General features: G+C 39.8%; 1 protein-coding gene and 1 pseudogene across 4 annotated transcripts in view; both read right to left on the reverse strand.

Moving 5' to 3' along the window:
* Postn (periostin) overlaps positions 1 to 1,677 on the reverse strand; it is a 34,302-nt gene extending 32,625 nt beyond the window's left edge. For 2 of the 4 annotated variants that reach the window (XM_004660020.3, XM_004660022.2), the window contains exons 1-2: positions 1,451 to 1,675; positions 34 to 132 (exon numbers count right to left, since the gene is read on the reverse strand). In XM_004660020.3, coding sequence (XP_004660077.3) covers positions 34 to 132; positions 1,451 to 1,644 — 293 coding nt within the window. In that variant the 5' untranslated portion in view covers positions 1,645 to 1,675. Of the gene's footprint in view, positions 1 to 33; positions 133 to 1,450 lie in introns of all 4 variants that reach the window. The other 2 variants (XM_004660019.2, XM_004660021.2) reach the window with 2 other exon arrangements.
* Positions 1,678 to 14,852: 13,175 nt separating this feature from the next.
* LOC101593802 lies at positions 14,853 to 15,686 on the reverse strand (annotated as a pseudogene).
* Positions 15,687 to 16,122: the final 436 nt, after the last annotated feature.

The following is a 16,122-nucleotide window of genomic DNA, read 5'->3' on the forward strand; positions in this document are numbered from 1 at the left end:
GAACTGGCACATGATGAAAAAGAAGAGACTCACGTTTTCTTTCCGCAGATGGCACCTTGATACCAGTTCTTGCAAGAGCTGAAGTATTTCTTTTTGGTGCCCAGAATCTGTTGGAGGGCACATACATTTGGGCTGGAGATAAAGGGAGAATTTAAAAGTTAATGATCTAATCCCAACTATGCTTGCATACTTCAGGTCTGATGGTTGGAATGTGATATTCCCAGATATGACTTCAGCCTTGTACAAACTTCATTCCTGATCCAATCCTACTGAATCACTGGGAGAATAGAAGTCCATGGTAAGAAGAGAGGGAGGAAGGAAAGAAGGGGGAGAGAAGGAGGTGGAAGGGGGAATGGAGAAAGAGAGCGAGATAGAGGGAGAGAGGGAGAACACTGTATTTCTCAGGGTAATACCAGCTTGCTTTTGGAAAAGTGAATCTAACAGAAATGTTGAAAGAGTATTAAGTTTAACATAGTTTGTAAGTGCTTGTTACTTCTAGTATGAATATTTTCCTTGACCCTTCTCAAAGCAAACAGATACTCATTTAGGGAATGAAATGTCTTTAGAATTCTCCTGGACAGTGAGAAGTAAACATAAGTGGACCTAAATTTCACTATGCACAAACAGTCTGCTCTGCCATTTCCTGGGTAACTGTAGAAGTGAGTGAGTGTTAAAACCATTAAATCATATGAATGCATAAAGTTTATTTCTTTGAGTGGAAATAATTGATCTAAACATCCTCTACCGCAGTTTTCAATGTTCATTTGTTTTCCTTTAAAGAGATGGAAGTTTCATTCCCACTGCGCAGCCAGGAAGCATTTTCCCATCACAAAAATGCCTCTGAGGCCCGAGAAGAAGTGCCAAGATACACATGAAACGAGTATAAATGCTTTGTTCAATTACTGAATTATGTATAATAACGTTTTATGATTGTGAGTTGTTGCTGCATTTATCCTATGAAACAAAATGCTTCTAAGAATTCAGAGAACTAGTTGCATTACTCATCATTTGATTTTCAGACATAAGTTGAATAAAATTTTTTGCCTAATGTTATGTGAGATATTTCAATGCATCTGACACAATGCCCTCTAGCAATAGAAACTTTAATTTTGAAGCCCCAATTCCATCAGTGTGAAAGGAAATAAAAACTCAAGTAAACTAAACTATAAAAGAATGCCCAATAACATATTGTTAATTAAATTAAAATTAATGTTCCCTGAAAAGTAGCATATAAATTATCACATTTTTACATTAATATACATTATTTGATAGTAATCGTTAAATTTTAAATGAATAAATAATCTACAAAATACTCATAATCACACATTATTGCAGTGATTACAAAAAAAAATACCATGAGGACTGTATAAGGAGTATATGGAAGGAATTCCATGTGCATTTGCATGCAGAACCAGGTAACGAAAAACTCTAGAATAAGGCGCAGACTTACCCCTGGTCCCGGCCCCTGATGCGGCTGTGAGCCAACACCTTGTCATAGTAACTGTTGGCATCTGCGGGGTTAACAGAACTCAGCAGGAGCAGAGCAGAGACTAAGAGAGGAATCATGTTCAGGCTCCCGCCGCAGCACTCAGTCCACGAAGAGAGCTGGCAGTGGGCTTTGGAGTGTTCCGAGTTTATATACATGCCGGGCTTGTGGGAGGGAGCACTGCTTCAACCTGAGAACCTGAACTCTTTCCAAGAAGCATCAGCAACTTCATGCTGCCAGAGAAAATCTGTTTGGGTTTCTTGTATTTACCGAGCACGATGAGTCTCTTCCCTTTTCATCATCATGTTTAATCATTGAACATGTGTGTGGTCATTGCACATCCACATTTCCATCTTATCCCTTAGCATTTCATAGGCTTTCTTTATGAAAATGTCATTTTCTGCTGTGAAGAACTGTTTTTGCCTTCTACCTCTGCCATAGTCTATGTGCCTGAGCTCAGTTACATTACGATTTGATCTTATCACAGCTGCCACAGTCAATCCACGACCAAATATGAAAGTTTTTTTTTTTCACCAGAAGACAAATCACTAAGGAGATTTAAAACAAGTTCTGAATAAATTTTAGACTTGCCTTAACTATGAAATCAGCATGCTGACAAAGCGTGTAAGCGAGGCATATTTTCCTGGCAACCCTAGGAAACTTGAGCTGTCTCTCCCATTGCCCCTTTTCTTTTCAATTCTCAGTGAATATAGAGCATTAAAAGAAATCCATTTCTGGACAGTTTCCCTAACTCATGAAATGAAAACAACATTGGCTTTCACTGAATTTTCATTGCATACTTCACAGGATGTTGAACTGTGCCAGGGAGCATCTGATCAGCCCTGGACAGAATCAGCCTCTCCTAGGAGCAAGTGTTACTAATCCAAAAATGAAGGAGTAATTAAGTGCATATTAAGCAATAGGGCCATTGCCAAGGTTACCCTTCTGATTTCATTAGGAACAACTAAAATATCTTATTGTTACACTATGGTATTCCCAGCCAAGAGAACATGCTTTTTTTTTTTTTTTCGTTACCACTTTACACATAATCTGTCAGATGTTCAGAATGATTTGGATGAAGGAATTTTGAATGTCAGTAGCCAACATTAGGCAGAAAATGATAACTGCCATCAGTCTCCTTGAAACTGCAAGCTTCAGTAACTCCTGGAGAAGAGGGTTAGTTGTACGACATTAGGGTGGGAAATCCTCCCTTCAAGGTGCACATCCCTGTTGATTTCCCACAGGCAACCTTGCCTCAACTCTTTATCTTGAATAGTTCACTGGCTTTTAGGGAAAGACCAGAGTGGGCCAGGGAGAATTCCAAGTAAGAAAAGAGATGCATGTGTAAGCTTCCCGTGGGACTTCCGTGTGGTAGAATAACGGAACTTGTAGCTAGTTTATTTAAAAAGCACTCAAGGAAACCACACAGTTTGAAAGATGACTTAGAGCTCTCTTTTTCAATTTTGAAATCTTGATATTGAAGTATCGAAATAGTAGAAAGAGTTCACAGGAGAGTTGGAGAGCAGATAGAATAAAAGCTAAACTATACTCTTTCCTGGCCACTTGTGAGATAAATAACACTCATCTGTCTGTATTCCCTAAGTAACATGGTTTTCATGGTATCTGTCCTTCTCTGTTTTGTTTTATTTTATACCTTTCTTTTACTCTTAGATTGCACAAATGGTTTGCAGTCAGTTATTGCTTGTTGAGTAGGACAGAGCTATCTTGTGAAACTAAGTTCTGCCTACTGTCAGAAGATAGTCATTAGAGCTATCAGAGCACTTGATATTATAGAAATTACAAAAAAAAAAGTACTACTGTCCTCCAACAGGCAACGTAGGTATACTTTTTTATGTAAGTCACCATATATTATCAGGTAACAAAAGTTCTTAAATCTTTCTTTTCAAAGTTTCAAATAATAGAAATCTGACATGTTACCATCCTGAATATCATGTTTGGAACATATTAAGTACCATGGAAGTAAAAAATGCCAGCCCTCAGCAAACTTATAATTAATAAGAAGTTCTCGAAAATGAGAGCCAGATTGTGCACATAAGCCACTTGCAAATTGAGAAAATAACCAAAGGGAAGGAAATTTTAGGCTAAGTAAGGATGATTATAGTACTTAAAAGTCTAGAAGTGTAATGTACATAGTGGAGAAAGTTTAAGGCTTAATGACTGGACCCTGATGCGTCTCTGGCAGTGTGAAGCCCGGTGATGGGGGCAGCTTCAGGAAATGATAAGTCAGATTAGCCCAAGTGGTAGAAAAGACCGAAAAATCTATGGAGGAATACGTTCCCTCCTTTCAGAGGTCTCGCCAAATTCAGATTATCTCTGTCCACACAGGGCCCTTTTTCCTCTGCTCTATAAAGGGATTCTGACTTTTGTTGGTCATGTGATTTTCCTAGCAATTGGGAGGAGGCTAGACAGCCTGACGGTGAAGTCTGACTTTCTAGGGTTGCAGAGTCTGACCCAGCAATGGGAGTCACCACTGAAAAAGAAACGGCTTATTATACAACTGAAGAATTATAATGTATTCCGAACACAGGGCTGTCTGTCTGTAGCTATCAGGATGCTGATTGATCGGCAGCTTTCCAGTTATCTAGTGGTTCTTTGTGCTCTGCCTTGTAACTGCTGGGGACTATGAAGTCACTGTATTCTCCTGCCTGCTGCCACAGTACTTAATAACTAACTTCCTGCGCTCCCTAGAACTGGATATGGGCACGAACTCAATGCAACTGGATACTCAACCTAAGAGAAGATGCTTTATAACCAACATTTATTTTGGTATTGAAAGATCTAGAATTGTCACTCATACCACATATATGTTTTACAAATGCCTTTCAATATGCTCTTCATAGGACCCTGAAAACATGCCTTAAATTAAGTATTAGTTTGTTTCTTAACTAGTCTATGTGTAAGTCACACATAGTACAACTCATCTGTGAAGGCCTGGAAGTCAGGGTTACACTTTCTTGGAGAAAGAGTGCTTCACTGCCTAAGCACCTGGGCTGCAGGGAATCCCTGCCTTTCCAGGACTCGGCTTAACTTTCTGGAGAAGATTCATCGGCCTATTATTTATTTGTTTTTCAAGGTCAAATGAGGGAAAATGTTTTCTGACAATTATTAGGTTGATGGAATTGAAATTAAGCAAAAATCTTGTGATTATTTTTCCAATGCTAAAATATGCATAAAACTGACCATGAATGGTTAACCTAAAGAGGTCAATCTATAGTCATGGATATTTGTGCTGACACATTGTAAAGTCAGTGCAAGGTGGGATGGGCCAAGCCACTGTAACAGGGGTTTCAGGTTTTAGGGGTTCAAGAAAAAGTCTTTGAACTCCAAAGCCTGAGTTCATGCCTGCCATATATATATATATACACATTGAGAGAGAAAAAGAGAATTGTCATGCCAGAGCCTCCAGCCACTGCAACCAAGCTCCAGACACATGGGCCATCTTGTGCACTTGCATCACCTTGTGTGGCTGGCTTAAGTGGGACCTGGAGTGTCGAACAAGGGACCTTAGGCTTCGCAGACAAACGCCTTAACCACTAAGCCATCTCTCCAGCCCTCGTGTCTGTTTTTAGCCAAACAATTGGATAAGCCAGACTTAAAGGGAAGCTTTATAAATCATTACATTTTATTCAGAAATATCAGGGATCTGAGGGAGTGTGGGGAGTGTGAGGGTTCAAAAACTTAGGAAGGAAAAGTGGATGTGCCCTTGTAGCCTGAGAGCCCATGTGGCTAGTGACCATCAGCCTGAACCAGGAGAAGGGTTTAGAGAGGAGAGAGAAGAAAGGGCAGAGAGCTTATGCCTTGTGGACATGGAGGGGATAGAGAAGCCATGTGGATGTGGGTGGGTGGGAGGCTTACAGAGAACCTGGAAGTTCAGAAGAGATGAACAGCCAACAACAACAGAAAAGAGGTCTTTCCCCCCAGTAAGCTAAGATGTACTTATAACATGATTGTGGTGGTTGTGGTGGGCTTTACCTTTGGGCTCAGGTGAGCCAGAGTGCAGGCTGATTGGTCAGGGTTAGGGGCTGGCTCAAGAAGAGGCCAACCATGATGCTGAGGTTTGGGGCTGAGCTTCAACAAGAAAACAACAATGCCAAAATCAGATTAAGTTCTTGGAAAGGGGAACTCACTCCCAGGAAAGGGCTCAGGTTGTTTATGGCAAAAACAGATGTAGGTAACTCCTTTTGTTGGAGATGAAGAGAGGAGAGATCCTTCTCTTATCTCTATTAAAGTAAAGATTGTAAAGGAAGATTTAAGGACTATTCTGCCTTTTTTTTTTTTTTTAACTTTTGGGGCCCAATCACCCTAAACTATCTAACAGAGCTACCTAAGTTCCTCTCACTATCTTCCAATATGGTGTTTCCACTGATTTTCTTCCAAAAGTCTCCATGCTCATTCTGGTCTAATACAATGAAGAAAAATGGAAGTCTTTCAGACAAAGATATGACTCACTGCACCTGGAAGTAAGCAATAAGGTCTCTTTCCTAATAACTAGGTTAAAAACAGAGCAATGGCCTTTTGGGAATAAACATGGGTAGTATGCCATGTTCTCTGCAGAAATTTATTCATTTCCTTTGAAAGTCTATTAAGTGACAGATTCACTCTCATATGTCAACTGATGAAACTATTTCACCCTCACCGAGGTGGGCATTTTTGAACATTTAAAGCTGAGTACTGATTATCAGTATTTTGTATTAGAACTATTTACTTGTATCTCTCTGGAGACATCTAGTGGAGAAAGAACAGCATGCAATATTTTTAGAAGCACAGATACCATCTCTTCTGTTTTGATTAAAATGATGAGTTGAAATTCATACAGAAATCTTAAACATTTTATATGCATTTCAAATCGTCAAACATCTGGGGACCAGTGGCAATTTATCCCAGGGGATCTTTAAAGCTGATATAGGGCAGTCACAGTAAGTGATATCAAGTCCAGACACAAGTTGAAAAATGTAGCCATATTTTTGCACAGACGTAGCTGAACAAAGGGATTTTCACTTTTCATCTAAGGTGTTTTTTTCATATAGACTGACCTGCAAATAAGAAATTATGATTAATTTTTCACTTCAAACTAAGAGAAGTTATCATTTCTACAATTAATTTCACACACTGATTCCCTCAAATAAACCCTCTACTCTTCCCCTGTGGTTGTCACTCTTGGCACAGCCCATAGTGGGCCTTTCACAGTCTCTGGACTTAGACAACTCGGTTTCAGAGACTAGGCAATGATCACTGTATGTCTCTGGCCCATACGTAATTTCTAATATTCCTTATGACCATACACTCAGCAAAGGGAGAAGTGAATGCTGCGGCTGGATAGATTGTATGGCTGTCTGTCTTCTTCAGCACATCCAGCCTGCTGGAACATTGATTGTGTTTTGATTATGATAACCCCACAGTCTGTGATCACCCAGGTCTCCGCCTTGGATGCTTTCTTTCCAAGATCAGACCACTCTCGTGTTCCGTGCTTAGACATCCATCTGCCTCTGCTCGTGTGTCCTCTCTGCCTCTCTGCTCATCCTCTTTCTCACTTCACTGAGTTGAATTCTCATCTGTTTGCTGTCATGTGACACGGGAATAGTATTCTTTCCGTCCACATCTGAGAACGTGCTTACGCTTCTTTCCAGAGGTATCAACTGATAGCGTGGTTTTTCTGTCACAATATTTCTGTTGTCCTGAAATAAGTGAGATCTGTTCTGCTCTGTGGAGTGTCCACCTTCACTTGCCTTGAAATCATTCTGCAGTAATAAGTTTCCAGTTTAGGGATTAAGTGTTTACCAGTCAGGATTCCTTCTTGCAGTCTCCCCAGGTGTCTTGAGCGTTTCTGCATTTTTCTTTTCTCACTCATCCTTACTTAAAAAAAAAAATGTTGCTTCTTCTCTGAGGTATATGCATCCAAATTATTGACTTCAGTTCTCTTACATGAAAAGCAAGATTGGGTACTGTGAGCAATTAAAAAAAAAGATATACTCTCCCTTTTATTTCATAAATGCCAAATCTTCTCTGTATTTTCATTCTTGCTTCAAAGACATACATACTTTCAGAAAGAGGGGAATTAAATACTTTAAAGTAACATAGGCCTTCTCTATATCTAGGAACTGTCCAGGGGATTAGCAGTCACAGCTCTAGTATATCAGGAATAGGGGTGATGGGGCAGAAAAGCTATACAAGCAGACACAGAGACTAATTTTTTGGTTTATCCTAAAAGACACAGGCTTAAATTTTTGCTTTGCAATTGGAAAAGAAGTTTAATTTTCAAGTCTCTTTTTTTTATAATTTATTTATTTGAGAGCGACAGAGAGAGAAAGAGGCACATAGATAGAGAATGGGCGCACCAGGGCCTCTAGCCACTGCAAAGGAACTCCAGACGCCTGTGCCCCTTGTGCATCTGGCTAACATGGGTCCTGGGAAATCGAGCCTCAAACCGGGGTCTTTAGGCTTCACAGGCAAGTGCTTAACCACTAAGCCATCTCTCCAGTCCTCAAGTCTCTTTTTCTGCTAGGTAGGAATACATGTACACACAATTGTAAAATGTTGTCTTCAGTAAATAATTTTCACTTTAAGTAAAGTACAAAGCTCGCAGAGATTTGTTAAAAGTAAAAACCATAATACACTATATTTCATATACATAGCACAATATGGTGAGAAAAGCATTGTTTTGTGAGCAGTGATAGTACTGGCAAAATGAGAACCTTACTTTAATAGCTATCAGTGGAAAGTCTCCAAAGTTTTCAATCACAAGTTCATAACTGGGAACCTCAACTGTGAAGCAGAATATGCCATTTTTAAAAAATTCCATTTAAACATTCAACAGTGTTTTTACAATGTAGTAGATTTGCCCACAGTTTTGTTTGTTTGTTTGTTTTCATGCTATTCTTACATGGTTAGTAGCTAGATAAAAACAGAGAGGCATTTGAAAGTGCTACATCTGGGCTGGAGGGATGGCTTAGCAGTTAAAGCACTTGCCTGCAAAGCCCAAGTTCCAGGTTCAATTCTCTAGATCCCACATAAGTTAGATGCACATGGTGGCACACGCATCTTGAGGTGGTTTGCAGTGGCTAGAGGCTCTGGCATGCCCATTCTAACTTTCTCTCTCTCCCTCTCTCTGTCTCTAATAAATAAATAAAAATAAAATCTTCAAAAAAAAAAGTGAGCCAGGTGTGGTGGTGCACGCCTTTAATCCCAGCACTCGGGAGGCAGAGGAAGGAGGATAGTCATGAGTTCGAGGTCACCCTGAGATTACATTCTTAATTCCAGGTCAGCCTGGGCTAGAGTGAGACCCTACCTCAAAAAAAAATGCTATATCTTATTTAAAAGTTATCTTATGTTAAATCTATTTTTCAAAAATTACTCTATGAAGGTATTCCATAATGTTGTATCTCTGGGTTCTGTTTCCTTTACAACATAGCATTTAGATTAAACACCAAAACACCCATCCATTGAGGCAGGGCTCATAAAGGAAGGCAACTTTAAGTAATGGTAAAGAATTTAGGAAATATTTTGAAAATCATGCTGTAGTGTTGTAAGCAGGGTGAGTTTAGAATTTGAAAGCATCCTGCAGATTAAATGTCTGACCTCTAGTGGTTGAAAATAATATCTGCAATTGTAAATTAATTGTTTTTAATTTATTATATGTGTTATCTAGTACAAAAATATGGTAAAGAATAAAAGTAACCAAATCCTTTGTACAATTGATATTCTTGATTTCTATTCTTCCTAATGATTCCTTTCATTTAATGCCTTTTCATTAATGAATGGTGTTGCAGTCAGGTTCACATTGCTGGTAGAAATCACCCAAGCAACAGCAACTTGTGGGAAAAGAAGGTTTATTTTGGCTTACAGGCTCAAGGGGGAAGCTCCATGATAGCAGGGAAAATGATGGCATGAGCAGATGGTGGGCATCACCCCCTGGCCAACATCAGGTAGACAATAGCAACAGGAGAGTGTGCCAAACACTGGTATGGGTAAACTGGCTATAACACCCGTAAGCCCACCCCCAACAATACACTGCCTCCAAGAGGCATTAATCCCAAATCTCCATCAGCTTGGAACCTAGCATTCAGAACACCTAAGCTTATGGGGGACACCTGAGTCAAACCACCAATAAAAGGAAACCCTGGTAACTCTTAAAATGTGATTTGCTTCTCCTTTCAAAGTTTGGAGAAGATGCATTTCCTGCAGCTAGAAGTTGAACACAATACTCTTGAGATGTTATTGGCAAAATAATAGATATAGGATATATAAATTGAAAATATTTTTTAAAGTTTTATTAGCACAGTAGCTAAAGTTCTAAATGTTGACTTCTAACTTTTTTTCTTTTTAGATTCCTGTTAGACCTTAAAGCACGAGGGAATTTATTATCACATAGGGAATAAAACATTCTATCTCCCTGCTACATTGGGCAATAATGCTTTGTGATATGAAATGTATGAATCAACCTTTGTCCAACTGAGCTGAACATTAAAATAATTTGACAATGTTTGAAAATACAGACAATTAGTCAACAACCAGAAAATCATAGCAAATAGCTAATATTGAGAACTGTGGGTTAACACAGTTTTGACAAAAAGAGATTCATCTGGATTTTATTAAAGTTCTGTGTCACTCATTTAAGCAAGTAATTTGGCTAATAATTTATCTTATAAAAAAATCCACTGGACATGTTTAGAGAATTCAAGATTAAGCCTATGATATTTTAATTGTTTATGCTCATGTCTTTATGTTGACTGGATGCAATTGGGTTTCCAGCTGCTGCACAGGAAAGCCAGACTCTTGCACCACTTTTTGTGTCTGGCTTATATGGGGTGGGGGTGTAGAATTGAACTTGGGCCTTCAGGCTTTGCAAGAAAGCTCCTTTAACTGCTGAGCCATCTTCTCAGCCCCCAAGGTTGTAATTTTTAGCGTAGTTCAAAATAAAGCTAGTAGGTTATTTTGAATATTGCTTTTGGTGGAATAGTGCTATGTGAACAGAAGCAGTTGAAGTGATGAGATGGGTGGCGTTTTGGCTGAACTCACACAATGACAGTGAGCCTAACTGTTAAATGCAATATGCACAAAAGAGGGGAATTCCCCCTTAGTCAGATTCTGACAGAACAGCAAAGACTCTCCTCTACCTTCCAAATGTTTCAGCCTTCTAACTTCAACTACTTACAGTGGCGCTGCAAATTTTCAAATAAGAATATTTTATTTTGTTTATTTTTTTTTACCATGGGATATTGTTTACAATCATGGAGGTTGTTAATTATAAAAAATAGAAAAATAAAAAAAGAGAAAAAGAGAAAAAAAGACTATTGTAAATTAATATCTTAGGGATCTAAATAAAAAGTTTCATCATGACAGCTGCATGCCTTCACATCACTGTTTTAGTTCGATGTTTCCCTCCTCTCTCTGGCTGATCTTCTTCCTTCCTCTAAATAACTCTTCTTCATTTATGATGCATATGTACACAGATATTTAAATACAAATTCCAAAAATGCCAGAAAATACTATATCTCTTTTTCTTTATGCCCAAATATTATTTTTCCTCCCCTCTCTCTCCCTGTAAACTCCTCTCTGCACAGTCTTTCTTGAAGGTGTGAGAGAAAAATCTGATTTTCACTTTTCTGAATGTGGCTTATTTTGTTAAATCTGATGATCTCAGTTCCATCATTTTTTTTTTCCTGCAAATGTCATAGTAAAACGTCAGGGTCTCCACAGATGACTATTCTGAACAGTGCAGAAATAAACATGGACATGCCAGTACCTCCATGATATACTGACTTAGAATCCTTCATGTATATGCTCAGGAGCGGTTGCATCTAAGGTCTCATCATAGTTCTATTTATAGTTATTTTTTTTCTTTTACAGTGGCTGAAACAGTTGGCATTTTCACCAGTAGTGTATAAAGGTTCCTGTTATGTTACATGCTCATCAGCATTTGTTGTTTGCTTCTCATTCTCACTAGGGTGAAATGCAATCGCAATGGAATTATGATTTGCCTTTTCATGTAGCTAAGGATAGTGAACATTTTTCATATATCAAGTGACCATTTGTAATTCTTCTTGTTGAATTGTTCACTCAATTCATTAGCCCATTTATTGATAGAATGACTTTTTGATGTTTAATTTTTTTTTTTGTATTCTTTACTAAGCTCTGGACATTCATCTCCTTTCTGATATGTGTTTGGTCGAAAGTTCGCTGTCCCTCCAGTCCACTGATCATTTGCTGTGTTGGGTAGAAGCTTTTTAGTTTCCTATAACACCTGTTTTGCAGTCCTTGAGATTCAATGGAAGTAACTATGTGGATTCATCTCCAGGTCTTCATTTTATTCCATTGGTCTACATCTGTTTTGCGCTAGTACAATGCTCTTTTGTTTCTATGGCTCTGTAGTACAACTCAAGATCAGGTACTATGCTCTCTAGCATTGCCTTTTATAGTTAACATTGCTTTGGCTCTTTGGGGTTTTTGTGTTTACACATTAATTTTAGAATTTTATTTTTTCCAGTTCTATAAAGAATATCGCCAGTGAAGGGTTAATGAACCACACAGTGACTGCTGTGACAAGCTGACCTCCTGAGATCTCCAGGAAAGCCTCTGGGATGCAAAATATTTCAAATATTTTCTCCAACCAGCTCAGTGGTCAGGACAACCTGGCGCCCACTTTCCACCTCTACCACCATCCCTGCTTCTCTCTTGTTCCTCCTACCCTGGCCCTTGAACAGTCCCAGCATTGCTACATGGGGCACAGCACTTTCTCTCTGGGTGGGTGGGGGGAGGGACTGCTGTGCTCAGCTGTTCTTTGCTCTGAAAAAAAAAAAAAATAAGAACAATCTATTACTGTTGAGTTTGGCTTCTCTGTCCTCCTTTTTACATGTCTCAGTTGGTGCCAGTGCCAGGGCCAATTCTGGTCTAACAACCAGAATTTTGGTGCAATTTAGAATCTGTAAATTACTTTTGGTGACATAGCCAGTTTAACACTAATAACTCTGCCAATACATCAATGCGGAAAGTCTTGCCCTCTTCTAATGCATTCTTCAGTTTATTCCTTACTGTTTTGAAGTTTTCATGGTAGAGGTCTTACATTGCTTGGTTATTATTTATTCCTAGGTTTTTAAAAAATATTTTAAGTGTTATCATTTTCCTAAGTTTTGTCTCTCACTAGAATTGAGAGATTTCCATAATTGCATGGGATAGATTTTCTATGCTTTCTTTTAGTTTTCTTTATTCTACCCAATGGTACTATTTGGCATCTTGATGATATCCCAGAGTTCTTCAATTTGTATTCATGTTTGATTATGTTTTTCCCTCACTTATGACTGACATAGTTTTTCCTGTTATTCATTCTGTTGTTTGTTGTAGACTGTTGGGGATGCTTTATACTGTGTTGTTTTTTTTTGTTCCAATACTTCTTCAAAACTCAACTGTTCATGCATACTTCTGACATCCTCCTCTAGATTGCTGTCTTTCAAGCTTATGTCCAAAATTTATTTAGCTTCATCTACTTTGTTTGTGGTTTCATTGACGTTACTGGTGATATTTACAAGTAGACTTTGGAATTTTATTTTTGGTCCAACCATTTCTGGGTTTTTGATTCATTAATTAAGGAGTGTGAGGCATCATGTTGTCTTGCTTTATGCTTCTTGTTTCTATGTTGTAATTTGTACATCTGCAGCTTGAATGTCTCTCCTGACTTTGTGGATCTTCTTGGTGAGTTCCTTACTCTTGAACCCTCACTCCTGAATGCTCCTCAGGCATGAGAAAACAAATCACTGAAGGAGTAACAAGTCTAAACCAGGGAAGCTAGAGATACAGTTACTTTTGTTATAACCAACTAACACATCACTGGTAATCATCAGCCCAACAATGACAAAAACAATATGGAACAATATACGAACTTAAAATAATATACTATAAACTTAAAAATATTAAATGAGTGAAAAAAGGAAAGGAGAGAAAGTATAACAGAAAAGAAGAAGTAAGGTTAAATAAAGAACAAAAAGGGAGAACGGAGAAGGATTTCATGGAAAGGAAGAAAATACCTGAAGATGTATACTGAGAATATCTGATGGTAAAGAAAACTGTGTAAACAACATTAGACAGATGTACAAAAGAACAAAAATTAAAGCCCAAAGATTTTGTTAATAAAATAAATAGCATGAAAAATTTACAAAATTATAATATACAAAAAGAAAGATATAAAACAAAAAAAAAAGGAAAACAAAAACAAAAACAAACATGACGGGCCCAAACAAAAAGAGCACTGGAGTGGCTTCTTTCTGCCTTCAGTTAGTATCCGCCAGGTTCAGAAGGGAAGATCAGTTGAAACTGGTATCTTGTGGGTCATGTCACCTAAGTTGGTGTTGAACCTAGACTATTGAGGTGTCTGATGTCTGCCAGTCCTCACTTTTTTTTAGGAGTTTCCTTTCTTTTCTTTACATGCCAGCAGCCTCTGCCGGCCACAATTAGCTTTGCAGTCTGTGGACAAGGCAGGTTCTTCCTGCTTCTAAGAAGCCTCATTCTGTACAACTCTAGCCCAAGGCTGTCTCTCAAGTGTGCTCCTACTGAATGGGATGAGCAAACAGAGCACGGGGGACCTTATGGCACGACCCGCCTTTGTGCTTTCAAAACCCACTGAACATTGAACAGCCTGCTGAAGATTCCAGGTCACAGAAGTCGTAGACTTCACTTAAACTTCAGAGCCCCCAATATGCTTAACAGTGAATCGTGCAGCAGATGGGTGGCATTCAGGGATTGACACCCCCAGTTGCGTGAGCTTTGGTGGTATCCAACTCCACAGTGATTCTTAGGTGAAGGGTTCAGTTCCAACTGGTCACAGAGGGCAGGGATACCAACCCTCATAGTTTGTGCCACCCGCACACAGCATGTCTGTATCTGTTGCAGCCCCTCTTCAGGACTAGGTCCATGGCTGTCCCTGTCCTGGATCCCACGTTCCCCAACCTGTGGTGTCTGTGAGCAGGCCTCCAGGCTAGCTCAGACACTGACAATGACGGAAACAGGCTTCCTTTCCTCTGTTCACACAGGAGTAAGTCACCATCGAAGCCAAAAAAGGGGGTGTGAGCGTTACACAAACTGGGGCCTCATTCCCTTCTGTTAGTAAGACTGCCAGCTTCCTTTCATTAGGGTAGCCTCACAGAACTTTTGTTTCCACTGATTTTTTTTTTTTTCTTGCCGGGGGTGGTGGTGGTGGGGGCTTACCAAATTTCTTTATTTGAAGGGATGGTACAAATTAAAGACCTTAAGCAGATGTTTCAATACAACTTTTAGACAAGGTAAAGATAACCGCAGCATGCATGCACTGCCTTGGTGACCAGGGGAGTCACAGCCCCACGGCTTTGGGGAAGTCAGTTTAGCTTTCATCACTGTCTCCCAGGGTGTGCCTGTCAAAGAGAGATTCCACCATGCCGGATGCAGGGGCTCCTCTCTTTCTTTCTTCTTTCCTTCCTTCCTTCCTTTTTCTTTCTTTCTCTTTCTCTCTCTCTCTTTTTAATATAGTTCATTTATTTATTTATTTGAGAGGGAGAGAGAGAAAGAAAGAAAGAAGTAGAGAGAGAGTGAGAAAGAGAATGAGTGCACCAGAGCCTCCAGCCACTGTACACAAACTCCAAATGTACCTGCCTCCTTGGGCATCTGGCTTACTTGGGTCCTGGGGAATCGAACAGGGGTCCTTTGGCTTTGCAGGTGAGCACCTTAACCACTAAGACATCTTCTCCAACCGCCCCCCCCCCCCACCAGGGGCTCCTTTCTTGCTCAAGTTGGTTACATGATCACCTACTTCTTTGATGGACTTTACCTGCTCATGCAGGTAGAGTCTCAATGAAGTCACACAAGTGGGGGTCATTTTTGTCAGTGGCCAGTTTAAGCAGTTCCAGTAGTTATTGATTCATACTTTTTCCCCCCAAGCGTAACGCACACTCCATTATGTTCAGCCCTCTTTCCTGGTCATCACGGGTCTGGTTTCGTGATGTCCTGCCACCTTGCTGGATCTGTAGCTTCGTCTGTTCCTCAGCGTGCTCCCTCTCCTCATGGGCCTGCTGAAGAAAGTGTTTGGCAACGTTCTTCAAAGCCATGTCATCACGGTCGAAGTGGACAGATAGACGGAGGAGGCCTACAGCTCCAGGTTAATCTGGGGGTTGATCTGGGGGTTGATGGTGGCCCTTCGGGAGCATCTGCCAGGGGCCATGGTGGTCACAGCAGCGGCTGGACAGGGGAAGCCGGAGCTGCGCGGTGGTGGAGACCTTCGGGTGATCCGAGGACATTGTGAGGTGGTGAAGGGCTCTGAATGTGGTGCGAGTTCAAGCCCTGGGTTCCGTTTAAGCACTGTTGAAGCCAGGAAACCTCGGGAACTTTCCACAAAGAATGTCTCTGTTTCCACTGAGTGAAATTCTTTCATCCAGAGGTTGTGCTTTTTAAGAATTTCCTCTAAGGAACACTGTTATAATTGGATATGAAATTGTTCCCCAAATGGCTCATGAGTTAAAGGGTTCTTTCCCATTTTAAACATTTATTTTTATTTTTATTTATTTATGATAGAGAGAGAGAGAGAGAGAGAGAGAAAATGGGTGCACCAGAGCCTCCAGCCACTGAAAACAAATTCCAGATGCATGCACCACCTTGTG

The sequence above is a fragment of the Jaculus jaculus genome, chromosome 7 (assembly GCF_020740685.1).
Source record: "Jaculus jaculus isolate mJacJac1 chromosome 7, mJacJac1.mat.Y.cur, whole genome shotgun sequence".
Taxonomy (NCBI): domain Eukaryota; kingdom Metazoa; phylum Chordata; class Mammalia; order Rodentia; family Dipodidae; genus Jaculus; species Jaculus jaculus.